Genomic DNA, 27,119 nt, shown 5'->3' with positions numbered 1-27,119 from the left:
TGGTGCTTGTGTTTTTTGTGTTTGTGCAGGATGACAAATCTTACAATATTCTGTAGCTCTATTAGATGCATTTTGTGCAGGGAACCACTTCACCCGTGTATCGGTTGCCACGAGGCCCGATTTAGACGGGAAAAAGCGAAATTGGAAGAACCACCGATGCCTTGCTATGATAATCCTTCCCCTCCACCATATTTCTATGATTCTGATACAACGGTGGAGGATGGTTATTACTCTGACGGATGGGATCGGGACGAGGATGCTTATTATGAGCCAAGGACGGATGGACGATGTTTCTGTTGCGGTCGTTATCATACTTCTTATTATGATGATGTGTGCGCGGTGTATTTGGAAAATCCAGAATATTGGAATAAGAAAATGATGGATGCGTACATCTCAACACCGTATCAGGGATACCGACAGTATCATCCCGAGGAATATCCTGAGCCCGAGGGTGTCTATACTTATCAGACCGAGGAGGAGAAAGAGCTTGCTATGTTGGAAGTGACTTTGTCCAAACTCGAGCAGTATTTATTAGCACCCAACCTTTCCAATGAAGATCGAATCAGCTGCCTAGTTTCCAAGTGTCAAAAGTTAAAGATGAAGATAGAAATAGAAGAGCGTCTCTCACCATTACCTGATGATATTAGAGATTATTCTCACATGGAGGAGGAGGAGGTTGTGGAGGATAATACCACACCAATGAATCTTTTATCTGATGAAGAGTCACTGGTGGATCAGATGGTGTGTGAGGATGAGGAGACAGAGCAGTCTGAGGAGATAAATATGTGTACCGAACCTCTTCCCATATCAATCATTCAAATTAATAAGTGTGGGGAAGAGGGTTCGAGTAAGAAGATGAGAAGGGTGAAACAACAAGACATCAAGGTATATCTCGTGAAGTGGATTAGTGAATCCCGCAGGTGCAGTCTGAACATGCCAATTATACTGACGAATTTATGGAGATGGCATGTAAATTTCCGAGCATTCGTTGGAAATGTTTTGGGTAAGTGTGCATTGAGACCACCATAGCGCATAACAGGTACGGTCTGGCTGAAGACCTTTAAACTTAGCGCTCTCGGGAGGCAGCCCGAGGATGTAGAGTTTGTACTTTGTTTTGTTTTGTTTTGGTGTGTTTGTGTTTTGACAGGTTTCTACGTTCCATCTTCACGGATGCAATGAATCAAGTGTGGGGATGTTTGGCAACATTCCCGATGAGATCTCAAAGAATCTATGAGGGGCGTATGTTCCGGTTAGATCACAACAGCTACACCACTACAAACACTCACTTGTTTTCTGATCAGGTGCATGTGTTTATCTATCCTGTGTTTTATTTATTTATTTTTTTGTGTAGTTGGTGGTGTGAATTTTTGTGTTGGGAGTGGTTTCTTTGTGTTGAGTCGTCTAGGTTGTTAGTCGTTCATGGCCTGTGGGTGATATCTCTCGAGTTTAGAGTATAAAGTGCACTATATATTGGGGACAATGTATCCCAAGTGTGGGGATGCGGGAACTCGAGAGAGGGTTGGTAAGATTGTTGATCTCAATTGCTTGGAAGGGTTGAAATTGTGAAAAAATATACATTGGGGACAATGTATCCCAAGTGTGGGGATGCGGGAACTCGAGAGAGGGTTGGTAAGATTGTTGATCTCAATTGCTTGGAAGGGTTGAAATTGTGAAAAAATTTGAAAATTTTTGTCTCAAGTATGCTTGAACTACATGAAAACCAACATTTTCAATCGCTAATGGGTTCCTTGCTGATATTAAACTAACTTAGATCCCTAGTCATGGTTGTCCTTTTAAGTTTCATGAGAGTATTTCTGACAAGTTTTAAAAAATAGTTGAGAAGAGATGTCTAACTAGGGGTAACATGCTTTAGGAATTACACATGCTACGTGTCGGCAACCCATATACCTTTTGTTCGGTGAGATATTTGAGCCTACTTAGTTGATAGTTGAATTGCTATAAATGTTCATTTGCTGAGAGTAGGCCATATGTATCTTTGTGTTAGAACTTGTGTAGTTTGATACGTGCCGAGACTGTGTTTTAGCGTATACACATAGATTATAAAGGCATTAGGATCCCTTCATTGTGTTTTTGTTGATTGTTTATTCACCCACCTTAGTTAACCATGTTGAGCCTTTCACCTTTCATGTGTTACACCTCGTTTAACCCGTTTGATTACCAACCATGAATGACAAGTATGTTTAGAAGTATGTTATTAAAAAAATGAAAAAAAGAAAAAAAAAGAAAAAAAAAAGAGAAAAGAAAGAAAAAAGAAAAACAAGAATCATTGTTATGTTCGTTTTGAATAAATGGGTCGAAAATAACCCAAAGTGTTAGTATTATTGTGAATAAGTTGTCATGGTTTGGTATCTTCATTTGTGTTCGCCAAATAAACATAAAAACCCAAAAATATATCCTTACCTTTACCCTTAACCCAAAACCCGAAAAAGTCCTTTTGATATGTGTTACGTTATTTGATACAGTGGAGGTGTGATTGCTATTCAAGCTTATGATTACAAAGTCGCATATTTGGTTTTGAGTGTAATATATACTAGCACATTACACGCTAGTCTTGATTGAGCCGAGAGGAGTGACTATTGTGACACCTGTGTCACCGCGACCATCAAACAAATACCAAGCCGATGAAATATTGTATTTCATACTTGGGATCTTGTACAAATATGTGTATGTTTTGCACATATCAATTATTGTTCAATTTCAAACTCTACATTGCTTTCTAGAGCATTATACGCAAACTGGTGCGTAAACGTACTCAGTTTAATGCGACAAATACTCCGGAACATCAACATACACTCAACGTACCTTAAATAACCTTTACATAACTTAGAAATAAGTTTTGAAGGCTTTGGTATAGCAAAAACAAGTTAATTCGCTTGCAGGGACTAAACTTGACAAACTGCGAAAGTATGCCAATTTGAACTGTAACGAACATTCCGGAACATGTCCATAAGTTAAACATACCATAAATATCCTTTACATAGCTTAGAAATAGGCTTTGAGAGGTTTGGTATGCTAAAACAAACTTTTGGATCATTCAGGGACTAAAAGTGTCAAAAAGTGCCTAAGTTTGCACTTTCGCGCATAACTTACGTTCTGAATACATCCGGACATCCAAAAATTTATGTAAGCATCCTTATATTATGCCTTAGTGTTTGGCATGAGAAAAATCCATTCGTCGCGTCATTTGGATCGTCTTTCACGCTTATGCGCATTCCGTCGTAATTAAGCGAACATCGCGATCGTACGGCCAAACGAACCGACATCCGACATATTTTTGGGCATGTTTCATGTCCACAATGTTTAGGCATCATTTTAGGGCCTTAAAGATGGCTTTACAGGTCTTAGAAGGGCTGGAAATAGCTTAAACACGCAACAGGGACCAAAAGTGTAAATTCTGCAAGTGGTGCAGATCAGAGGGGCCAGGCGGCCCGCGTAAGGATTGCCCAAAACATGAGGCGGGCCGCGTAAACATGTCTGACAGAAGATTTTGCATTCAATGCAGAATCTGGCCTTTCGTTCGATCAAGAGGCGATGCCTTTTCACCCAATGAAGAGCCAAGGGTCAAGTTCACTGAACTTATCCACTTGGACACATGTACGCACGAGATCAAGGCACGATATTCGATAAAACGATCCTAACGGTTCCACTTTTCCTATAAATACCCCCCCCCTTTAGTGTAAAATTCACAAAATCAGATCTTAGAGCTCTAAGTTGAAACCATTGTTTCATACCTGAGCTATTTGGTCTTGATTAGCACTCGGGGACCCTCCGTAAGTCTTCTTTCGCTCTTTTATTCGCTTTTCGAGTCCGAAAGTCAACGTTTTGTTGACTTTCTGCATTGACCAGCTTATGGTCGATGCGAAGTTCATGGAACTTCATAACGTGAGCGTGATCACGATGGTTATAGTCCGTAGTGACTATACCTACTGATCACCACGTTATCTAGGCTCAGTGACGAGTCGTAGTTTCGACCAAAATGTGCATTCTTGCATATTTTGTAACCAAACTACTCGTGGGCATCAAAGCCGTTTGTTTTGATGTCAAACCTGTTTTCAAACTTAGTTAAGCATGTTCTAACATGCTTAGCTCGTCACTTTTAGTTTAGTGCTTATATAGGGTCGTAAGATAAGCGATCTAAACAATCGCTTATGCTTTCGAACCTGACCCATTTGGTTGATCATTAGGATCCGACCAAACACTTTAGGTGGCCATAGTTGTAACCTTCCGGGGTTATACCTAGTGGTCACGATGTTAAGCGTTCCAGACGCGTTCTACGCGAACGACGCGTAAGGTAGCATAAGCTACCTAAACGGGTCGTGATGGACCGTAAGCACTTAGGTTAAGTTTCATTTTAGTATGTAGGCCTTGTTAAACCATATTACACGAGTCTCCATACTCGTTTGGTTTACGAACCCGCGTACTATCCGATCCTTCCGATTTTGGTCCGGTATATTAATATAGCTACCTATTAGGTGCCGTTTGATATCCCGTGACCTCTAGCATTATCTGGTTATTATACAAGGAATTCAAAGCAATCTCAGGTGAGTACATTGAACCCCATCTTTTACATGTTTTCGAGGAGTCAATGTGAGTACATTGAACCCCTCTTTTACTGTTTTCCAAACTGTTTTGGGGTGAAACACATGTGCCTACTTGCTACTTTCATGCTTTCCGGTTTTCACATCATATACTGCTATGTTCGATAGTACATATATAGTACATGATTTCATTGTGTTTATGCTATGTATGCCCATTGTGTGCGTACTTAGTACATTATTTCACATTGCATATCTGTTGCATATGCTCATCCAGCATATGAACACATTATTCTACATTTTGAACCGTTGTACTCTACAATACATTTCATGCTACGTACGCCCATTGTGTGCATACGTAGTACATTGTTTCACATTGCATTACTGTTGCATATGCTCATCCAGCATATAAATCACATCACACTACATTTTGAACCGTTGTACTCTACAATACATTTCATGCTACGTACGCCATTGTGTGCATACGTAGTACATTGTTTCACATTGCATTACTGTTGCATATGCTCATCCAGCATATGAACACATTATTCTACATTTTGAACCGTTGTAACTATTTGACTATGTGAACCGTCTTACCCCTTCAATTTCATGAACCGTCTGTAACCATTGAACCGTGTAAACCAGTTGTATCCGTTGACATGGATTACATTTGACAATAGACATTGACTATACATGAACATTTCTGCCGTTGTTAAACATTTCATCTTGATGGTTTGGCTTGAGTAAGTGATTTAAGTAACGAGGCATGTGTAATATGATACAAGCATGATGGATACGCCGCTGGTACTTCCTATATATAAGTGTTTGTATGGTATTACATATCGTAGCGTTATTTGAATCATTTCAATTTGAAACATAGAACATTTTATACAAATAACACGCTTTTCACAAGACATTGATTTACAAACAACAAATCTTATACAAACTCTTTTTACATGGTTATTCAGTTAACCATGCATTGTTCTCTCATTTATACATATCATTTGATCTTACCGTTTTTCAAATGATTTACAAGACAAAGCAAAATACGAGGTTCATGACTAAACATTTTCTCAAACTCAAGTCATGAATTCCGTTTTCACAAAACCAATGTATCTCACAGGCATTTTTATGCTGACGTACCTATTTTCACATGTGTTTTCAGGAGATGATGCATAGGACTTATCAAGACATACTTAGGCGGACCTGTGCCTTAGTGACTTAAAACGAGACAAGAACTAGTTAATTTATCTTATGTACACTTTGATTCTTGTTTAGGCAATGTAAACCTTCATGTTTGATTTATAAAACGAAACTTTATTCGCCATGGATTTGAAACAATTGATTCTGTTACAACACTCCCCGACGTTTTCGCCACGTTTTGTATGTTCTACGTGGTCGGGGTGTGACAGAAAAGATGGTATCAGAGCCAATGGTTATAGGGAATTAGGTTATTAGTAATGCTTTGACCTAGTCTATAACCTTCCTAGGAACCTAACGCGAGTTTACTTGCGTTTAGTCACAAAACAATATCGTCACCTACCCTTAGGCGACGACCACAACAAGAACATAAATTTCAAAACTGCCTTGAAAGCTAATCATCTGTTCTAGGATGATTGATTACTAGGTTTTGAACCCTCTATTGTAAGGTTTTGAACCCTTTGTTATAAGGTTTTGAACCCCTTTGAATTTTCAAAACTCCTGTCAAAGTTTTGGGTCCTAAATAGTGTGAACACGTGCGAACTGGAAGGGTGAATGCCTGTACCCTGGGTTTTCTGTCTAAGGTTAGAGTGTTCGTACAAATCCGCATAATCGGACCAGTCACTCTTACCTGGGAACTCTTGGGGTGAGTGTCCACTTATAGGCGAGCATGTCTTCGCGATACACTATGAGGATCTATTTGCTTTGATTCAGCCCTGGTGTTGTTTGTTTGCTTCATGATTCAAACAAGTGACCATCAACCGTGATTATGGTCAGTGATTGTAACATCCTATTCTTACCCAATACCATTTTATTTGTTTCCTTTCATGTTTTCCTCTTTTAGAATGCCTCCTCGACGCGAACACCAGATAGCAACTGCCGAGCTGGCAGAAATTATTGCGCAGCAGATGGCTGCTCAATTCCCAAATCTCTTTGCTCAATGGAACCAAGCCAACAACAACAACAATGGTACATGCAATTTCAAGAACTTTAACTCGGCTAAACCACTCAAGTTTAGTGGTTCTGAGGGAGCAACTGGGCTTCTCCAATGGTTCGAGAGCATCGAGAATACCTTTCGCCACGTGCAGTGTCCGGAAAATCGCAAGGTCGAGTTTTCTTCGAGTGTGTTTCAGAAGAGGGCTCTTACATGGTGGAATGGGGGTAATGAGAGACCGTGGTGCAGATGTTGCTCTAGCACAAACATGGGCTGAACTGAGAGCTCTTATGATGAGAGAGTTTTGTCCTCGTCATGAACAACGAGCGTTGGAGAAGGAGTTTGATGATTTAAAACAAGATAGTGGCGAACACAGGGCATATACTGATAGGTTTGAGGAGTTGAGTCTACTTTGCCCGACTATGGTCGCCCCACTCGACAAGGCTATCGAAAGGTACATCGACGGCCTGCCTGACTCGGTACAAGACATTGTCACTGGTAGCAACCCTACCACACTCCGTCAGGCCATTGAGCTATCTGCAACCTTGACTGAATCGCAGATCAGAAAGCATAAACTTTTTCGAAAGGGTGACAAGAAGCCAATCGAGGAATCAAAGACCATGGATGAACAGACTGAATCTCCTAAGAAGTCAAAGAAGCGAAAGGCTTCTCAGAACTTCGCCGTGGTCGCTCACAATGGTCAAGCCGTCCCCAACCAACCAGCTCAACCCCCTGCTAGAAAACCATACAATGGAACTGCACCCTTGTGCAACCAATGTAGCCTCCATCATCACGCCAATGTACAGTGCCGCAAATGCCAAACTTGTGGACTCATAGGCCATACAACAAGAATCTGCCCAGCTGCAGCTGCACCAAACCAAGCTGGCAACAATCCCGCTCAAGGTCGTTTCCTACCAGGTTCTTGTTTCAACTGTGGCGAGATGGGTCATTTCCGAAGAAATTGCCCAAAGCTTGCTAATGCAAATCCAGCACAAGGATGATCACCCGACTGACTAGAAGACAACATCGTTTAGAAATAATCATGTCTTATGTATTAAGTTTCTTTTGTTGTCAAGATCCAAGGAACAGTTGATATCGTTGTTTATAAATAAATCTTTCATTTACATTGCAATGTATTTCTATGGTTGCATGTATAAACGACATATCCCTTGCAATACCGACAATCAAGGAACCGTATTCCTTGAAGAACAAACTACCCCCAAAATTCTCCCATTCTATAATCGCTTGCGTCTTCCACGGAATTCCTAAGTACCCGTTTATTCTAAGGAAACGAAGTACAAGGCGCAGGTTACAACACAAGACGAATACCCAAGGTACCACTATAAATCCTTAATAGGGTACCTAGGAATTTCCCGTAAGTCTTTAATTGTTGTATACCTTCATTCGAATGTGGTGATTCCTTGTGATCAAAAATCGAATTTTGGGAGATCTTTCTATCTTCTCAGATAGATTCCAGTGAACATTGAGATCCGTCGACAGGTTTCCATATCCGTATTCTATCGATAACAAGTTAATAACAAATTATGATCAAATTAAACAATTATGTGACTATGTGCTTATGTGTTTCCTTATGTATTGTTGTGTGATCCAAATTATGTTATCCAAATCTTCGTAGAATCTTACATATCCGTGTACAAGAGATTCATAGTAGGATGCCCAAAGGTATTACTTAAAATCCTCTATGGACTTCTATGTTATAGTTAAGTCCCTCGGATTATAAAGTACTACTTCATAATTAGACCCCTTGAGTGGTCTAGCTAAACAGATTCATCCAAAAATCTGGTTAGGGATATCATGTGATGATATAGCTGAAAGGACTCCTTGGTGGCCTAACCAAGAGGATCCCCTGTCGATCTAATTAAAAGGAACCGATGGAAGTCTAGTCACCCTCGTCACAAGTTTGATATCCTTCCCCAAAACATTACAAAACAAACTGTGCGGACTGTGCAAGGGATTACGTAATTATGGATGCATACATAATTATGGAATTTAGTGCACAGAAATCACAGCAAGTTCTGTCATGTGTCTAGAGTTAACCCTATTCATTTCCAATTCTGATGAAGCATCCGTTGAGGAAAAATGAACTAGCTATTCATTTTTCACTTCTGAAGAATATCCGTTGAGGAAATGAATATCCGTTTATCCTTCATTTCCAAATCTGAAGAATACCCGTCGAGGAAAATGACTCCGTTTGTTCATTTTCGTTCTGAAGATTTATCCGTTGAGGAAATGAATATACGTTTATCCTTCATTTCCAAATCTGAAGAATACCCGTTGAAGATGACCCCGTTTGTTCATTTTCGTTTCTGAAGATTATCCGTTGAGGAAATGAATATCCGTTGTGTAATACTTCATTTCCAACTCTGAGGAAGCAACCGTTGAAGATGACCCCGTTTGTTCATTTTCGTTTCTGAAGATTATCCGTTGAGGAAATGAATATCCGTTGTGTAATACTTCATTTCCAACTCTGAGGAAGCAACCGTTGAAGATGACCCCGTTTGTTCATTTTCGTTTCTGAAGATTTATCCGTTGAGGAAATGAATATCCGTTGTGTAATACTTCATTTCCAACTCTGAGGAAGCAACCGTTGAAGATGACCCCGTTTGTTCATTTTCGTTTCTGAAGATTATCCGTTGAGGAAATGAATATCCGTTGTGTAATACTTCATTTCCAACTCTGAGGAAGCAACCGTTGAAGATGACCCCGTTTGTTCATTTTCGTTTCTGAAGATTTTCCGTTGAGGAAATGAATATCCGTTGTGTAATCCTTCATTTCCAATTCTGATGAAGCAACCATTGAAAATGACCCGTCTGTTCATTTTCGTTTCGGAAGAATGACCGTTAAGGAAATGACAAGATATTGCCTTACATATCATTGGTGGTTATTTGGCAAATTCACAAATAGACTCCTACGAATAAATTTCGGGACGAAATTTCCTAAAGTAGGGGAGACTGTGACACCTATGTCACCGCGACCATCAAACAAATACCAAGCCGATGAAATATTGTATTTCATACTTGGGATCTTGTACAAATATGTGTATGTTTTGCACATATCAATTATTGTTCAATTTCAAACTCTACATTGCTTTCTAGAGCATTATACGCAAACTGGTGCGTAAACGTACTCAGTTTAATGCGACAAATACTCCGGAACATCAACATACACTCAACGTACCTTAAATAACCTTTACATAACTTAGAAATAAGTTTTGAAGGCTTTGGTATAGCAAAAACAAGTTAATTCGCTTGCAGGGACTAAACTTGACAAACTGCGAAAGTATGCCAATTTGAACTGTAACGAACATTCCGGAACATGTCCATAAGTTAAACATACCATAAATATCCTTTACATAGCTTAGAAATAGGCTTTGAGAGGTTTGGTATGCTAAAACAAACTTTTGGATCATTCAGGGACTAAAAGTGTCAAAAAGTGCCTAAGTTTGCACTTTCGCGCATAACTTACGTTCTGAATACATCCGGACATCCAAAAATTTATGTAAGCATCCTTATATTATGCCTTAGTGTTTGGCATGAGAAAAATCCATTCGTCGCGTCATTTGGATCGTCTTTCACGCTTATGCGCATTCCGTCGTAATTAAGCGAACATCGCGATCGTACGGCCAAACGAACCGACATCCGACATATTTTTGGGCATGTTTCATGTCCACAATGTTTAGGCATCATTTTAGGGCCTTAAAGATGGCTTTACAGGTCTTAGAAGGGCTGGAAATAGCTTAAACACGCAACAGGGACCAAAAGTGTAAATTCTGCAAGTGGTGCAGATCAGAGGGGCCAGGCGGCCCGCGTAAGGATTGCCCAAAACATGAGGCGGGCCGCGTAAACATGTCTGACAGAAGATTTTGCATTCAATGCAGAATCTGGCCTTTCGTTCGATCAAGAGGCGATGCCTTTTCACCCAATGAAGAGCCAAGGGTCAAGTTCACTGAACTTATCCACTTGGACACATGTACGCACGAGATCAAGGCACGATATTCGATAAAACGATCCTAACGGTTCCACTTTTCCTATAAATACCCCCCCCCCTTTAGTGTAAAATTCACAAAATCAGATCTTAGAGCTCTAAGTTGAAACCATTGTTTCATACCTGAGCTATTTGGTCTTGATTAGCACTCGGGGACCCTCCGTAAGTCTTCTTTCGCTCTTTTATTCGCTTTTCGAGTCCGAAAGTCAACGTTTTGTTGACTTTCTGCATTGACCAGCTTATGGTCGATGCGAAGTTCATGGAACTTCATAACGTGAGCGTGATCACGATGGTTATAGTCCGTAGTGACTATACCTACTGATCACCACGTTATCTAGGCTCAGTGACGAGTCGTAGTTTCGACCAAAATGTGCATTCTTGCATATTTTGTAACCAAACTACTCGTGGGCATCAAAGCCGTTTGTTTTGATGTCAAACCTGTTTTCAAACTTAGTTAAGCATGTTCTAACATGCTTAGCTCGTCACTTTTAGTTTAGTGCTTATATAGGGTCGTAAGGTAAGCGATCTAAACAATCGCTTATGCTTTCGAACCTGACCCATTTGGTCGATCATTAGGATCCGACCAAACACTTTAGGTGGCCATAGTTGTAACCTTCCGGGGTTATACCTAGTGGTCACGATGTTAAGCGTTCCAGACGCGTTCTACGCGAACGACGCGTAAGGTAGCATAAGCTACCTAAACGGGTCGTGATGGACCGTAAGCACTTAGGTTAAGTTTCATTTTAGTATGTAGGCCTTGTTAAACCATATTACACGAGTCTCCATACTCGTTTGGTTTACGAACCCGCGTACTATCCGATCCTTCCGATTTTGGTCCGGTATATTAATATAGCTACCTATTAGGTGCCGTTTGATATCCCGTGACCTCTAGCATTATCTGGTTATTATACAAGGAATTCAAAGCAATCTCAGGTGAGTACATTGAACCCCATCTTTTACATGTTTTCGAGGAGTCAATGTGAGTACATTGAACCCCTCTTTTACTGTTTTCCAAACTGTTTTGGGGTGAAACACATGTGCCTACTTGCTACTTTCATGCTTTCTGGTTTTCACATCATATACTGCTATGTTCGATAGTACATATATAGTACATGATTTCATTGTGTTTATGCTATGTATGCCCATTGTGTGCGTACTTAGTACATTATTTCACATTGCATATCTGTTGCATATGCTCATCCAGCATATGAACACATTATTCTACATTTTGAACCGTTGTACTCTACAATACATTTCATGCTACGTACGCCCATTGTGTGCATACGTAGTACATTGTTTCACATTGCATTACTGTTGCATATGCTCATCCAGCATATGAATCACATCACACTACATTTTGAACCGTTGTACTCTACAATACATTTCATGCTACGTACGCCATTGTGTGCATACGTAGTACATTGTTTCACATTGCATTACTGTTGCATATGCTCATCCAGCATATGAACACATTATTCTACATTTTGAACCGTTGTAACTATTTGACTATGTGAACCGTCTTACCCCTTCAATTTCATGAACCGTCTGTAACCATTGAACCGTGTAAACCAGTTGTATCCGTTGACATGGATTACATTTGACAATAGACATTGACTATACATGAACATTTCTGCCGTTGTTAAACATTTCATCTTGATGGTTTGGCTTGAGTAAGTGATTTAAGTAACGAGGCATGTGTAATATGATACAAGCATGGTGGATACGCCGCTGGTACTTCCTATATATAAGTGTTTGTATGGTATTACATATCGTAGCGTTATTTGAATCATTTCAATTTGAAACATAGAACATTTTATACAAATAACACGCTTTTCACAAGACATTGATTTACAAACAACAAATCTTATACAAACTCTTTTTACATGGTTATTCAGTTAACCATGCATTGTTCTCTCATTTATACATATCATTTGATCTTACCGTTTTTCAAATGATTTACAAGACAAAGCAAAATACGAGGTTCATGACTAAACATTTTCTCAAACTCAAGTCATGAATTCCGTTTTCACAAAACCAATGTATCTCACAGGCATTTTTATGCTGACGTACCTATTTTCACATGTGTTTTCAGGAGATGATGCATAGGACTTATCAAGACATACTTAGGCAGACCTGTGCCTTAGTGACTTAAAACGAGACAAGAACTAGTTAATTTATGTTATGTACACTTTGATTCTTGTTTAGGCAATGTAAACCTTCATGTTTGATTTATAAAACGAAACTTTATTCGCCATGGATTTGAAACAATTGATTCTGTTACAACACTCCCCGACGTTTCCGCCACGTTTTGTATGTTCTACGTGGTCGGGGTGTGACAACTATTGTGAGGGGCGTGTGGCATGTGTGTAGTAATATAAGCATGTTAGTTTTAGTTAGGCAAGTCTTAAATTGTTTTAAATGCGTATCACTTATTTGTCAGATTGTCAATCTCGATTGTGTTAGTCTATGGGACGGGTATGACTTGGGACCTTAAATTGCTAATTCGGTAAGGGATTTAATGGTGATTTGTTAATAAGGTGAGTAATGTTTGTAATGGATGCTTGAGGACAATCAATGTTAAGTGTGGGGATGTGATGGAGAGTGTGAAAACCGTGCCTTAAAGTGTATTTTATTACGTGTTTTAATGCGTTTTACGTGATTATACGTATCGAATATGTTAACTACGAAAGTTTGTAGTTTTGCAGGTTAATCGCGTAATTCAGTAAAGTTGGAGTGTTTGGTGATAAAACAGAACTACCAAGGATAATAGTCGAGACACACTATATTATTCTGGAGCCGTTACGATTCAAAAGGCTACGGTGGAGAATTATGGCATGATTTAAAAAGGGTTTTGAAATGCTAAGTCTTTGACACGATGACATGCGACCGACATCATAATCACTTTTGGGGGCGCCAAGGAACAAATTGTGGTGGGGATTATTATATTTTGGAACATCACAAAAATTCATGATCCATCATCACTTGACGGCAGAGTGTGGACAAGTCTTGGGAGTTCATGCAAACTAGAGGGACTTCTAGATAAAAGGAGCAACAACATAATTTTAGAGGGGTGATTATTATATTACAAAAAGAATATCAAACATATAGACACACAGGGACTTGACGGCATGGGATGGTTTTGGTCAACAAGCAACATCAAATTCAAATCAACATCACATCATCAATTGGGCCGCACATGGACTTAAAGGTGGGCCGCCAACATGAAGCAGACATCACGTGAGGGTCTTGACTTTTGAATATATCAAATTATCATCACAAGTGGGCATTGGACTATTTTTATTGGATCATCATTATATTGGATGTTATATTTTTGGGCTCCACTATAGGGCCGCCATCTTGGATTAGGAGAACAAGGAGAGGGAAGCAGCCGTAATATACACATAACATCTCGATCATACAGATCCTATCATCCTCGCAGACATCTTGAAACGGAGTGAAGATCACATGAGCGGCTAGTCTTTCTATGGTTTCCTCTAGATGGAGGGTTTTGTAAGTTGGACAATTTTATGTGTTTGTGACAATCGTTTAACTCGGTGATATAAGCATTCGATGCTTTTCACCTTTGATTTGATTTATTGGTTGTAAACAATTGCATTTATTTAAGCCTTAATTTCTAAGCATTCAGTTCCCGAGAGTTCTAGTAATTGGGATATATTTGACATGGGGTTAGGGTTTGTAATTGTAATTGATAATCATTCGATAACCTCCCGCTATGTATTGACCGGAGTACTTAGTCGTTGATTATCACAATTGATGAATTAAGTTAAACACTTATGTCTACGTGAGTGTTTCGATTAAACACATAATTGAATCTAGCTGCAAAACCTGAAATCTAGAGGAACCATTGTTCTCTCCAACTGTTTACAACCTCGTATTTTCGTAGTTTGTTAGTTAATCAAAGAATCAAATCCACAACTGAGTTTTATTTTTTTATATAGTAGTTAATTAAAACTGAGCATTACACACTTTCCACAATCCTCCTCTGGTTCGATATCCGACTTACCCTACCTACGTGGTTTAGTTGGTTTTTGCATGTGCTTAACGACAGACATCAACGGTCATTTAGACCAAATGGGTCAAAAGGTGAAAATATCACTTTTTGACAATATTGACTAATGGTTTGTTGAGTTGTATGATTATAGGAATAAATATCGATTGGATATTTACATATCTATTACTTAGCAGCTATTAAGGCAAGGTATCGAAACGGGTCAATATAGTGATCCGAGCTAGGTATGTATAATAAGTCAACTCATCATTTAGAACTTAAGGTTCTATGAGAGCTAGACAAGTTAAAAATAGACATTTGGTTACCTTAATAGGTAAGCCGAATGATTTAAATTATAGTCATTGTGTTTGAAAGCATAATGATTATTCAAACAAGATCATAGTATTAAAAGTGGGATTTTGGTCAAATATGGCTTTAAAAGTCATTCGTCGTACAAGAAGGGTTAAAAGTGACCAAAATGCCCTTGTAAGCTAAATCGAGCGAACGACCCTTAAAGGTTGTTTAGAAATGAGTTTTATGATCAAACTAATACTTCGGATAAGTATAAAAACCGAAAGACGTAGAATTTTTGGTCAAATGACTTTATATGAGTCTTTGCCGTAAAATGATAATCCGAGGGATAAAACTCGGAATATATAGAACTCCACATTAAATCCACCACAAATATAGTTGTGGTGGAAGAACGATTGATAAATAATGTGGAAATAAGAAGCTAGAAGTAAACAAGCATGAATTATGCGGAAAAATGCTTAAATACCCTTAACGGGTCAAAATAAGCATTTAAGTAAAAAACAGGGTTAAGAATGTGTATAAACCTGGGATTTGGACCTAACATAATAGTCAATATCGAAATTATAATGTTCATGAGAATTTAGGATCAAAAAATATGTTTGTTTGATAAATACATGAACGGGTCAAAAACTTAATAATTATATATTAAGCCGAGGGCTTAAAAGTTTCAAATTTTCTTAATCCGGATAACGGATTTTAACTCCATCTGATGGAGGATTAATTTACGATCACGTAGGAAGAAACGTGACCTAAATCGGATCAATAACGCATGAGTCATGTCCGTTTTCGTAAACGTTGGTTTGGCTGAGGATATGCAGCACTTGGCTGCAACCATTCTGTCAAAAACACACCCTCGCGTCGCGCGACAGGGTGGGGTAATTGAGGTCGCGGCCCGCGACGGGTGTCGCGTCACGCGATAGCCTGATCCTCATCCTGTCGCGGCACGCGACGGGTTAAATGTCTGCAGTTTTGTTGCTGTGTGTTGTTTTGAGTCTTAAGAACTTGAAAAACACATTATAAAATTATCATGACTAACTCATTTCATGTTTATATGAAATGTAGGTACCATTTGAATTACCGGAGGACGATCAAGCTCGATGAGGAACCGAACACATAAAGATTAAAGCTTCCGTTAAAAGTTTCGTCGTCTGAAACGGCGAAAATTCATACAAGATGTTAAAATGTTTTAACAAACTCGGACTTTCCGCTGTAATTTTATTCAATAATACATAGATATAGTCGATGTTTGTATGTAATCGTATAAAATGACCAAAGGTCTTACAACAATCCTCGCCTTTTGACTCGAACTGTGCCCGCTTATCTTCACTAGTGAAAGAGGAGATCTGTGTGGTTCCGGTGGACATCATAAACAACATAACTATTAGTCATAGACACTACCATACACCATTATCCTATATGATTGAACATCGTATAACATTCTACAATATAAATATGGAATCATTTAATTATCCTTTTAAACCCCTTGTCCAATGTCGGCTTCAATTCCTCATGAATCCGACAACCTCGTACCTGCATTACATTCCCATCTCAAGGAAAATCATTAGTAATTGTCAATACTCAAAGTATTGAAACCATTCCTACGTATATTCATAGCAACTCACCTTCGTACATACATACGTTACTACATACCAACATACAATCATATATACCTATATTCGTGCATATACGGTTACGGGCTCTTGCTTACTACTTTTATTCACATACACTTATGCTAACATGTCAAAATTGTAACTTTACATAATATAGGCGTTATACATATCGACCTACACCCTTAATTGTTTCTATACACATTTACTTATAGATTTCCTTCACTAACACGAGGGTACTTCCATACTTATACTATCCGGAGACCCATAACATTCATTTATAAACAAAACCAACTCCATAAACCATGAAATGAGTTAGTCATTCGCAATATAAGCGTTTAAAATCGAGTCCGGATGCTGAAACGGGCTAGAAAACAAAATTTGCCAGTTAACTGGCTCTCGCGGGGCGCGACAGCTGTCGCGTTTCGTGACGATGTTTATGCTTCATCATCGCGTGACGCGACCACCCATTTTTGACAGAAAGATTGATCAGCTGGTGCTGCACATTCCCAGTTATACTATCTTAACTTGTTATGCACAAAAACGTGCATAACTTTCAATTTATATATCCATTTAACCTCCCGTTTCGTCCTATGTGTTCGTAAATTGGTCTTCCATCGTATGGACTCAAAATTTAACATCCGAACTAAGAAAATTCTTAACTTATATGTTTTCGGCCTAATATTCATTTACGAATTATCAACCCGTTCATGCTTTTATCTAACAACTCATACGTTTACACTTGAAACTCACATGAACATTATAACTATAACACTTTTACTTTATCCGAAGTTCGGTACTTGGGGTCAATGAACCTGATTCCCGATATGCGTTAAACTTATTTATTTCAATCCCTTTTACGTAATTCAACATTATTGGTATAATTTCCTTACGCGAAATTGTTCCCATTAATCATAACTCAAAACCAAGTCTTTTGACCATTAACCCGCCCCCCGTTTCTCGGTTAGCGCACTTATAATAAATTCTACCCATTACCCGGATTATAATGTCGTCGTCTTTACTTATGCAACCATTCCGAAATGAAATAAATCCTTATTTTGACCCATTGGTCTACATAGCGAATACCTTTCACTTCTAAATAATCGAATCCTAAATAGGCTTCGATTATCATGCTTAAGTGACTAGCACATAACTTTGCTTAAATAAACTAAAAAAGTGATTCGGAAATCACTTACTTGATATCATCATCAAAAACGCATTTCATCATAACTTCTAAAATCATTATACAATTAATCTCTTTTACTACTAAAGAGGGAGTCCAAGAGTTTACTTACCTCGTGCGTCCGAATTTTCGCATAGCTTCCGTGTTTACCTTCGACCCGTTACGCTTCCATGCTTGTGTCCATGTTGACATGACTCCTATCCATACATGTCGTCACATTCATAATACAATTATCGTACATACCCTCATTCATTCGGCTTTCAAATCATGTAATGTTTGTCTTTCGCTAGTTTATTAGCGCATAATTAAGATATGTATCATCATACTTCGTTACTACCGTACATGACACATAACTCAGCTAGTTCATAAAGCATAAGTTCTTGCATACAATTTTTTACCTTCTAACTTCAATCTTACACCTAATCCATTCTCATTGAGATTATGCCATTCATTTACATAGCAATTACATTTATGCTTCATTCATATTTCATACCATGTTTCACAATACATCAATATTATATTATCCTTATGCAACACCACACTTCTCAATCTATTCAAAACTACATGGCTTATCATTGAGGCATTTTATCAAACACATGGTGGGCATACAACATTTTAGGCATCATGTACATGAGTTCTATGCATAACCCAATAGTAAACCACATAACTCAATCATTCAACTAGTTTCACATAATTCATCCATCCTACAACATAATTGACTAGCAATGTATTAGTGTTTATGCTTTCATTCAACAAAATTATACAACTACAAGATCATCATTCATCAACATACTACTAAAATAAGTGGGTTTCATCACAAATGTTTAATAGAGTCAGATTCAAGCATAAATCATCTTCAACATGATGATTCTAACTCATACACAAGTTCAATTCATTCAATTATCACAAATTGATCAAAACTTATTTCATCAACTCAAATCACATAATCTAACTTACACCATGTTGGAAACCCTTAGATGAATGAGAAATTGATCACATGCATTCGAATTTCATCCAAAAACACATCCAATTTGTTAATTTCTTGCTGAGTTGGAGAAGTAGGGGGGGTTTCCCCTCTCCTGGTCCTCCCTGTGTCGCACACCCACACCCACCAAAACTGGGTTTTCATTTTTCTTATGTTTAATATCATAATTTACATGTTCAACCCCTCAAAGTTGCTTTTGTTGTCATTTTTGTGTACCTTTCAAAGTTTATAAACTTCCATTATATGTTTAAAAACTTAATTAATCATTTGAAGCATTTAAACATTAAAATAAGCTATTATGCATTTTATGGGGTGTTACAAAAATGTTGAATCTCCAAAACATTTGCAAAAAAAAAAAAAAAAAAAAAAAAATAGTATAAACAAATAAAAACATTTGCAAAAAAAATTAGTATAAATAAAAAAAGAATTAGTATAAATAAATAAAAATAATAGACCTAGTGTCCAGTTACAGACTTACAGTTCCTGAACTTCAAATTGGGGAAGAACATCAACCGAACAAATGCTGAACTCAAACTAGGGTTCCAAACTCAAAATCACAACAAATTCACCAACCAAAACCTGCAAAAAGCTTCATATACTTGCAGAACTTCTTCAAATCACAATGAGTAGCAGCGAAGAAGAAGACGATTTTCCGTGTATCGAATCCGTCACTCCACAATCTAAGATCGACACTATATATCAATCCAAAACTGAAAAGGTATCAAATCCTGTACTCTGAATCACACTCGTGACCGTTTGATTGTTATTAGTCCAGTTTTGCTCTAGATCATTTCAGTGTGTTTATGATATTATATCTTGTTAGGTTAGAATCTGTAAGTAATGTTACTGTTAGATGCGTTAGGTTACTGGAAACCTAGATGTGGAGAATACTTGTGTTTGATATTTGAATTTGAGTGATTTTAGGTTTGAGTTTTAGAAATTTGAAGTTAATTGAAGTTGTAGGATGATTACATTCTGCTTATGGAATACTTTTTGTTTTGTTTTCTTGAATGTGATTGTTGTTTGAAGGATTGATGGTTGTTTTGCGTGTGAATTTGTAGGATGTATGTGTGTGTACAGTTTGTGAGTAGGTTTGGGGAACTATATGGCAATTTAGTGAATTAGGTCCAACTTTACGTCGAGTGGTTTGTATGTGTGCACAGATTTCTTGATTGTATGAGAGTGGTGCATTTGTGCAGTGTATAAAGGTTTTATGTTCGCAGGCCCTGTGAGTCCTACATGGATGTAGGTCAGTTAAGACTGAACCACGTAAATCTCTGTGTGTTCGTTTATTCCTTTCGCGCTTCGTGTTTGTATTCATGTGTGCTTGATCCTAACATATTGTATTGTCGAACATGAAGACGTGTCACATGGTACACTATATAATTGAGATAGATTAGGCAAAACCAGCTTGTTGGCATATGGCACCCGAAAGTGATGGACTTTGGTGCAAATAAGATACTAACGTTGGAGTTATATTTACCAAAGTCTAGCATTATTGTTATTGGGTTGTTTGTAGGGTACCGTTCGCTCAAGGTTTTCTTATCAAACTTTAATGGGTTCTATATCTTTGTGGGGAGTTTGGAAGATTTTGAGTTGTCATGGATTCACACTTTGGTTAACAAGTGTATTCCAGGGCTTCAACATTTAAGTAAAGCACTTCTTGTGGGAGCTTTTCTCTAGATCAGTATATCCTCGACCCATTCTCTATCCCCATCCTCAAAATTTAAGGAAATCATCAAAACACCACTCTATCCCATTCCCCGTCCCCAAATTTTTACGGATAGCTAAAGTGAATCTCTATATTTGGGGATTTTAATTCATTCTCCATTCATTTTTTCTGTATAATAAATAAAAAAAATATTATTTAATTAAATAGAGATAAATATGAGGAATGGGATGTGGGTTAGGGATAAAGATGGTTTTTAGTTAAACTATAGGGATGGGGATGAGAATGTATTCTGAATGCTCTAAGTGTCGTGTATGTTTAAGGGATCTGCATATTCGTCAACAAAGATCATAGACATAAAAAAGTTTAAGAACATACGAAACAGGCTTACGAACTTTAGAGTTTGGGCGTGGTGGGCACAAAAGCTCTAAAATATTATTTTCTATTGGGATTAAGGAAAGCTTAACCTTTTAAATAGGGATGATTGATATACAATTATTTCTTATAGGAAACAACATATATTGATTAACTGGAAACAAATCTGGTAAAGGGGGTTAACGTTAACTAAGTATATATGATTATGTTAGCAAGGTTTTCTATGCTTGATGCTTGAAACGTCAACTTTCAAGACTTTGTTTAAATGCTTGTTCAGATATGTAACATGTATGAATCATGTTTTCTAAAGCATTAATTATTAGTTTCTATAGATATCTGAGGTTTGCAATTTACAATTTTCTTTCTATGTTTTCCAACTACATCGTCCCTTTCATCTGACAAATAGTTCATGATCCATTTTGTAAATGTGGATCACAATTTTGTAATTAAATACATCGTTCTTTTGTGTGTAGGGCATCAGAAAGCTTTGCTTTGAGCTTCTTGATTTGAAGGATGCAGTAGAGAATTTATGTGGCAACACTCGGACCAAGTACTTAGCTTTTCTGAGGTAGTCCGCTTTTTTGATTTGGCTCTTTTCTTTCTCTTCATGTGTATGCGCATTCACATGTAATTTAATTTCACACGCATGACACATCAAAAAGTGATTCTAAGCGTTTTTATTGTGTATTATTATATCTACAAATCTATAGGTTATCAGAAGAGGTTGTGGAAACGGAGCATGAGATGAGTGAGCTAAGAAAGAATATCTCCGCACAAGGAATTTTGGTACAAGAATTACTAAGTGGCGTCTATCATGAATTGGGGGAGTGGAGCCGAGCCAACCCAGACCTCGCGAATCCCGAACAACTTAAAAAAGACAACGAAATCGACATCTTATCTTCAAATAAGACGGAAGATGAGATGAAATTACGTTTAGAGAATATAGACATTCTTCTCGCTGAACATAAAGTAGAAGAGGCGATAAACGCATTAGAAGCAATAGAAGCAGAAGAAAGAAAGCATCCTTTATTGAATGAAGTTTCATCGTTTAAATCCGCTTTTCTGAAACAAAAAACATTGCTCGAGAATCAACTTGTTGAAATGACGGAACAAACCTTGATTACCGCTGCTGAATTAAAAACCGTCGTTCATGGGTTAGTTAAGCTCGGAAAAGGTCCTCTTGCACTTCAGCTTTTTCTCAAAGCAAAAGGAGCACGTCTCGTAAAAAACATCGATGTCTTTCTTCCATCATGTTCTTGTTACCCCGAAACATTTTCGGCTGCTTTATCTAACCTTATATTTTCCACAATTTCATCAACGACAAAAGAGACGAGTTCAATGTTCGGAGATGATCTCGTTTACCATAACAAAGTTGTTCAGTGGGCGGAATGGCAAATTGAGTTGTTTGTGCGGCTGGTTAAGGAAAATGCACCGTCTTCGGAGACTGTTTCGGCGTTACGTGCTGCAAGCGTCTGTGTTCAGGCTAGTCTTAATCACTGCTCGGCTTTGGAATCACAGGGACTGAAGCTTTCAAAGGTGCTTTTGGTGCTTTTGCAGCCGTACGTTGAAGAAGTTCTAGAATTGAATTTCAGACGGGCAAGAAAACTTGTTTTTGATTTTTCTGGAAATGATGAAATCCTTCCGTTGTCACCACGCCTCGCGTCACCGTTGTCTACTTTTGCTATATCTTCTGATGGCCTGCTTGTTGATAGCGGCACAAGGTTCATTTTCATGGTCAAAGTGAGTAAACTTCTTTTATCTGTCTGTGTTGGTATTTTCTGTGGATTCTAACATGGAGATTGCTTTAGCAACCTATATTACATACACCTAGGGCTGCAAATAAACTGAACGTTCAGCTAACAATTCGTGAACCATTTGGTGGGAAGTTCGATTGTGTTCGTTCATTTAATAAGTGAACGAACATGAACAAGAAATTTTGTTCGTTTACTTAAATGAACGAACATGAACATAGTTACAGAGGTCACGTTCGTTCGTTTATGTTCGTGAACATTCGGTAACGTGTTCGTTTATGTTCGATAGTTCATTGGGGTTTGAATTTTTTTATATTTAAATACTCCAAAATTCCCACTAGTAAAATATTTAATAAATATTAGTGGATTGTATTTTATTTAAATTATTTAATAAATATTATTTTAGTATACTATGGGTGGATCTACGTAATCAATGAGATGAAAGATACCAATTTTATTCAGAATTTGTTACATGTTTCATTTTGTTGTGTTTATGAACGTTCGTTTGAGCTCATTTATGTTCATGAACGTCCGTTACCTAAACTTAACGAACAAACACGTTCATTTTTCTGAAATTGGTCATTTATAAAAATGACGTTATGCCAACGGCACGACATAATGCATATGTTTTGCACAGGATATAGTGGATCAGCTAACTCGCCTAGTGATTTTACACTTTGGAGGAAACGTTCTCGGTAGAATTTTGCAACTTTTTGATCAATACATGGATGAACTGATAAAAGCATTACCCGAACCATCAGAAGACGATAGTTTAGTGGAGTTAAAAGAAGCTGTACCTTTTAGAGCCGAATCAGATTCCCAACAACTCGCCCTTTTGGGGACCGCCTTTACCATTGCAGAGGAGCTATTACCTATGGTCATGTCCAAAATTTGGAGTGTTTTAAACGAAAGCAAGGAAGCAGCAGAAAATGGAGTTGATAATGACAACATTGCCCCTCTAGTGAACAATATGATAGATTATAAGGACTGGAGAAAGCAGCTTCAGCATCCACTGGATAAGCTTCGAGATCATTTCTGCAGACAATATGTTTTGAATTTCATTTACTCAAGAGATGGTAATACACGACTTGATGCACACATTTATTTAAGCGGCGAAAGTGACGATCTTAACTGGAATTCTGATCCGTTGCCTTCTTTGCCCTTCCAGGTTAAGTGTCTTTTTAATTGGGATAGGATTACGGTTTGTTTACGTCATTTGAGTTTTGACCTTTGGTATGTGAGTTTGCAGGCACTGTTTGGAAAACTGCAGCAGTTAGCAACGGTTGCTGGCGATGTGTTACTCGGGAAAGAAAAGATACAGAAGGTGTTGCTTGCGAGGCTAACGGAGACAGTAGTTATGTGGTTGATGTCTAATGAAGAGGATTTTTGGGGCATTTTAGAAAACCAAGTGTCGAAACTTCATCCGCAAGGGTTGCAACAGGTAAACTTATCCATGAATAATAACTAGGGGTGTTCAAAAAGCTCGTAGCTCATTGCTCGCTCGGAAAAAGCTCGAATGAAGCTCAGCTCGAAAAAAGCTCGGTTGTAAACGAGCCGGCTCGGCTTGGCTCGACTCGATTTGTAAACGAGTGGAGCTCGAGCTAGGTCTGGCTCGGCTCGTAAGCTCACGAGCCGGCTCGAAATTATTTTATTTTATATAGATTAATTTTAATTTTAAATGTATTAAAATAAAAAAATATATGTTGGGAGGGGGTTGAAGTGTTAACATTTTAAGTTTAATTAATCAAATAACATATAAAAATATGGGAAAATAAATAAAAAATTATACATATAATACTTTTAAGAGTTAAATGCCTGGTTGGTCCCTGTGGTTTGCCATTTTTGCAGAGTTGGTCCCGGGACTTCAATAATTACACAATTGATCCAGTGGTTGTAATTTTTTTTTGCTTTCGTATGGTCCTTATCACTAACCTACGTTATATTTCTCAGTTAAGTACCGTTAAAAAAGTCGAAAAAAAACATTTGGGCCCACTTTATTAAATCACCCCTTATCTTCTTCCTTCTCTTTATTAAATCATCCTATCACCATCACCAACACCTACCCACCACCGCCAACACCACCATCACCCCCAGCATATCAGTGGCAATCTACACTAGGGATGAGCTCGGTACCGGTACCGAAAATGTTCGGTACGGTACCGGTATTTGAAGGCAAAATTCGGTAAAATACCGGTACCGTACTGAATCGGTACCGGTATCGAAAATACTCGTAGCGAAGACACCTAAAAGTGGGTACCGATTCGGTACGGGAAATTCGGTACCGGTACCCGTTACCAAATGCTCATCCCTAATCTCCACCGCCCATCTTTCTTTCTTTCTTTTTTTAAACTGTTTTATCTTTATCCTTAGAGGTAAAATAGACATTTTACATATACTTTTAATATGCCTTTTGGTCTTTAAAATATTAGAAAAATAAAAATAATACATATAGATATGTGTATTTTTTTTTTGTTTTTTATAGTATCAATATTTGTAAAATAAATAAATAAAATAAAAATAAAAATTAACGAGCCGACTCAATTTGGCTTGAGCTGGCTCGAACATTTTACAAGCCGAGCTCGAATTTTCAGCTCGACTAAATAAACGAGCCGAGTCGAGCTGGCTCGTTGCGAGCTTAACCTGGCTCGGCTCGATTCAGCTCGTTTAGAGCCCTAATAATAATTTAACGAACTTATATTTCTGTAAATTTATATGAAGCTAGCGTAACAGAAATAAAATTTCCACTTGTAAAGCTACTGTCTTTTACCTATGTTTCTCAGTTTCTTGCTTTTGTAATTGTATTTGTAGCTTTTATTTATTAAACTTTTTATCAAGTTATAATGTAAAAGTAATGGAGATCAAGTAAGGAGTATATGGAAATAACCTATATCAAAATGCTTTAAGAATACCTTAAATCAGTAGAATAGTTAAATCTTTTATGTGATCTGAACAAATATTAAAGCTGAACCTTTAAGTGGTAATGTAAGCGCCTTTAACGGCCACCTGCCCAGTGCAAGCTGCGTTTTACCTGCTCTTATTGGTTAGCGGGGTATTCGTGGGGCCTGTGAGCTTTCAGTGAAATATACGAAAGTATGTAGTGGCTTGTAGTCATGTTGTGACCAAATGTTTATTGCAGTTAATTCTTGATATGCACTTCACTGTTGAAATCGCGCGTTTTGCTGGTTACCCTTCCAGAAATGTGCAGCAGGTGGCATCATCGATTATTGCTCGTGCTATCAGAACGTTTTCGAGCGGAGGTCTAAACCAACAAAGGTAAACCCGTCCCTTGATGCTTGATTCTCATATTGATTTTTACTTAACTCTTTGATCTCACTACTCAGTGTACTTCCGGAGGATGAATGGTTTGTTGAAACCGCAAAGGCTGCAATAAACAAGCTGTTGATGGGAGGTGAGGACGGGTCAGAAATTTCTGAAATAGATGAAGACCATATAATCTTGCATGATGACGACGACGATGATGACGATGATGATGTTGAATTACATGATGAAGTGATTTCAGATTCTGATCGATCACCATCTTCTCTCTCAACAATTACCTCATCCGAGTCGTTTGCTTCTGCTGAAAGTCAAATGTTGGATAGCCTCTCGGATTTTTCAGATCCTGACGCGTGACGTGTTACTGAAGCTGGTTCTTGTGTAATATTTTTTTTTTACTAAAGTAGAAACTCTTTTTATAGTTTAATGGATCTCTGGCCCGGTCTATTCGTTGTCTGTAGAATAGTCAGGTGAGGGATTATGACAACAAGATCATTACAGGACGTTAATTAAAATTTATTTCTAGTTGGTCAATATGTGACAATTATTAGCACCGGTTTTGGGTAACAGGTCAAAGCAGGTAACTTTTCAGCGCTATTCGAAGCATGTTGGGTTGGGTAGACATGCAAAATTTTTCTAAGGATGTATGTATCATTACAATAGTAGTCGATACCTTCGGACGTCGAGAAATATAAGACTGGTATGTATCTCGGGAGGGCCGGCACTATTCATGCATGAGCTGAGCTAAGTCAGGTATGCTATTAAAATGTCTCAAAACGTCAATAAACTAGGTTTAAACTTGACTAAACATGTATTTGGATATTTATGATATGAAAAATGAGTTCTAATGTGAAGCTAAGGCAAAGTTGTATAGCTAGAATTTATTTGTTATCTTTTATATAATAAAATTACTAATACACACTTACACAGGCCTTTGAAAATATAATAAGTATCGCAAAAAAAATAACTAACCACTCACAAACTAGTTTATAAAATTTTAAAAGCCCACATAATCTTTATAAATAATCAAACTTGTAAAAAGAATTCAAAATTATAAAATCGAGTCAAAGAAAAATATGGTAGAAGTTTTTCATAATAACAAGTGTTAATTACGTTTTTCGTCTCTATGGTTTGTTAAAAATAACCATTACAGTCCATTAGTATAAAAATTGCTAAAACAATCGTTATACTTTCACTTTTGTAGCAATTACAGTTCACTCTCACTAACGCCATCTAGTTATTCTATTAGTTTATTTG

At 37.8% G+C, this 27,119-nt stretch overlaps 1 protein-coding gene and 1 long non-coding RNA gene across 2 annotated transcripts; one reads left to right on the top strand and one right to left on the bottom strand.

The window, feature by feature from the left end:
• Positions 1–16,144: 16,144 nt before the first annotated feature.
• Positions 16,145–18,900, bottom strand: LOC110910144. The gene is made up of 3 exons (XR_002575895.2): positions 18,764–18,900; positions 17,919–18,003; positions 16,145–16,546 (listed from the first exon to the last, which is right to left on the bottom strand). It is a non-coding gene; the product is annotated as an uncharacterized LOC110910144 (long non-coding RNA).
• Positions 18,901–19,252: 352 nt separating this feature from the next.
• LOC110912267 (exocyst complex component EXO84C) lies at positions 19,253–26,396 on the top strand. The gene is made up of 7 exons (XM_022156952.2): positions 19,253–19,509; positions 21,309–21,403; positions 21,546–22,575; positions 23,224–23,754; positions 23,836–24,027; positions 25,723–25,859; positions 25,928–26,396. The coding sequence occupies exons 1-7, from the start codon at positions 19,414–19,416 to the stop codon at positions 26,217–26,219; spliced, it is 2,373 nt and encodes a 790-aa protein (XP_022012644.1). The 5' UTR covers positions 19,253–19,413; the 3' UTR covers positions 26,220–26,396.
• Positions 26,397–27,119: the final 723 nt, after the last annotated feature.

This window comes from Helianthus annuus, chromosome 15 (genome assembly GCF_002127325.2).
Source record: "Helianthus annuus cultivar XRQ/B chromosome 15, HanXRQr2.0-SUNRISE, whole genome shotgun sequence".
In the NCBI taxonomy this organism is placed as follows: Eukaryota; Viridiplantae; Streptophyta; class Magnoliopsida; order Asterales; family Asteraceae; genus Helianthus; species Helianthus annuus.
Note: the sequence above shows the minus strand (reverse complement) of the source record. Positions and strands in the feature narration are given on the sequence as shown.

Coding starts and splice junctions, on each gene's coding strand:
- LOC110912267 (XM_022156952.2), top strand. CDS start 19,414: ATGAGTAGCAGCGAAGAAGAAGACGATTTTCCGTGTATCGAATCCGTC. Junction 22,576..23,223: donor GGTTCATTTTCATGGTCAAA/GTGAGTAAACTT, acceptor TGTTTTGCACAG/GATATAGTGGATCAGCTAAC. Junction 25,860..25,927: donor GGAGGTCTAAACCAACAAAG/GTAAACCCGTCC, acceptor CTCACTACTCAG/TGTACTTCCGGAGGATGAAT.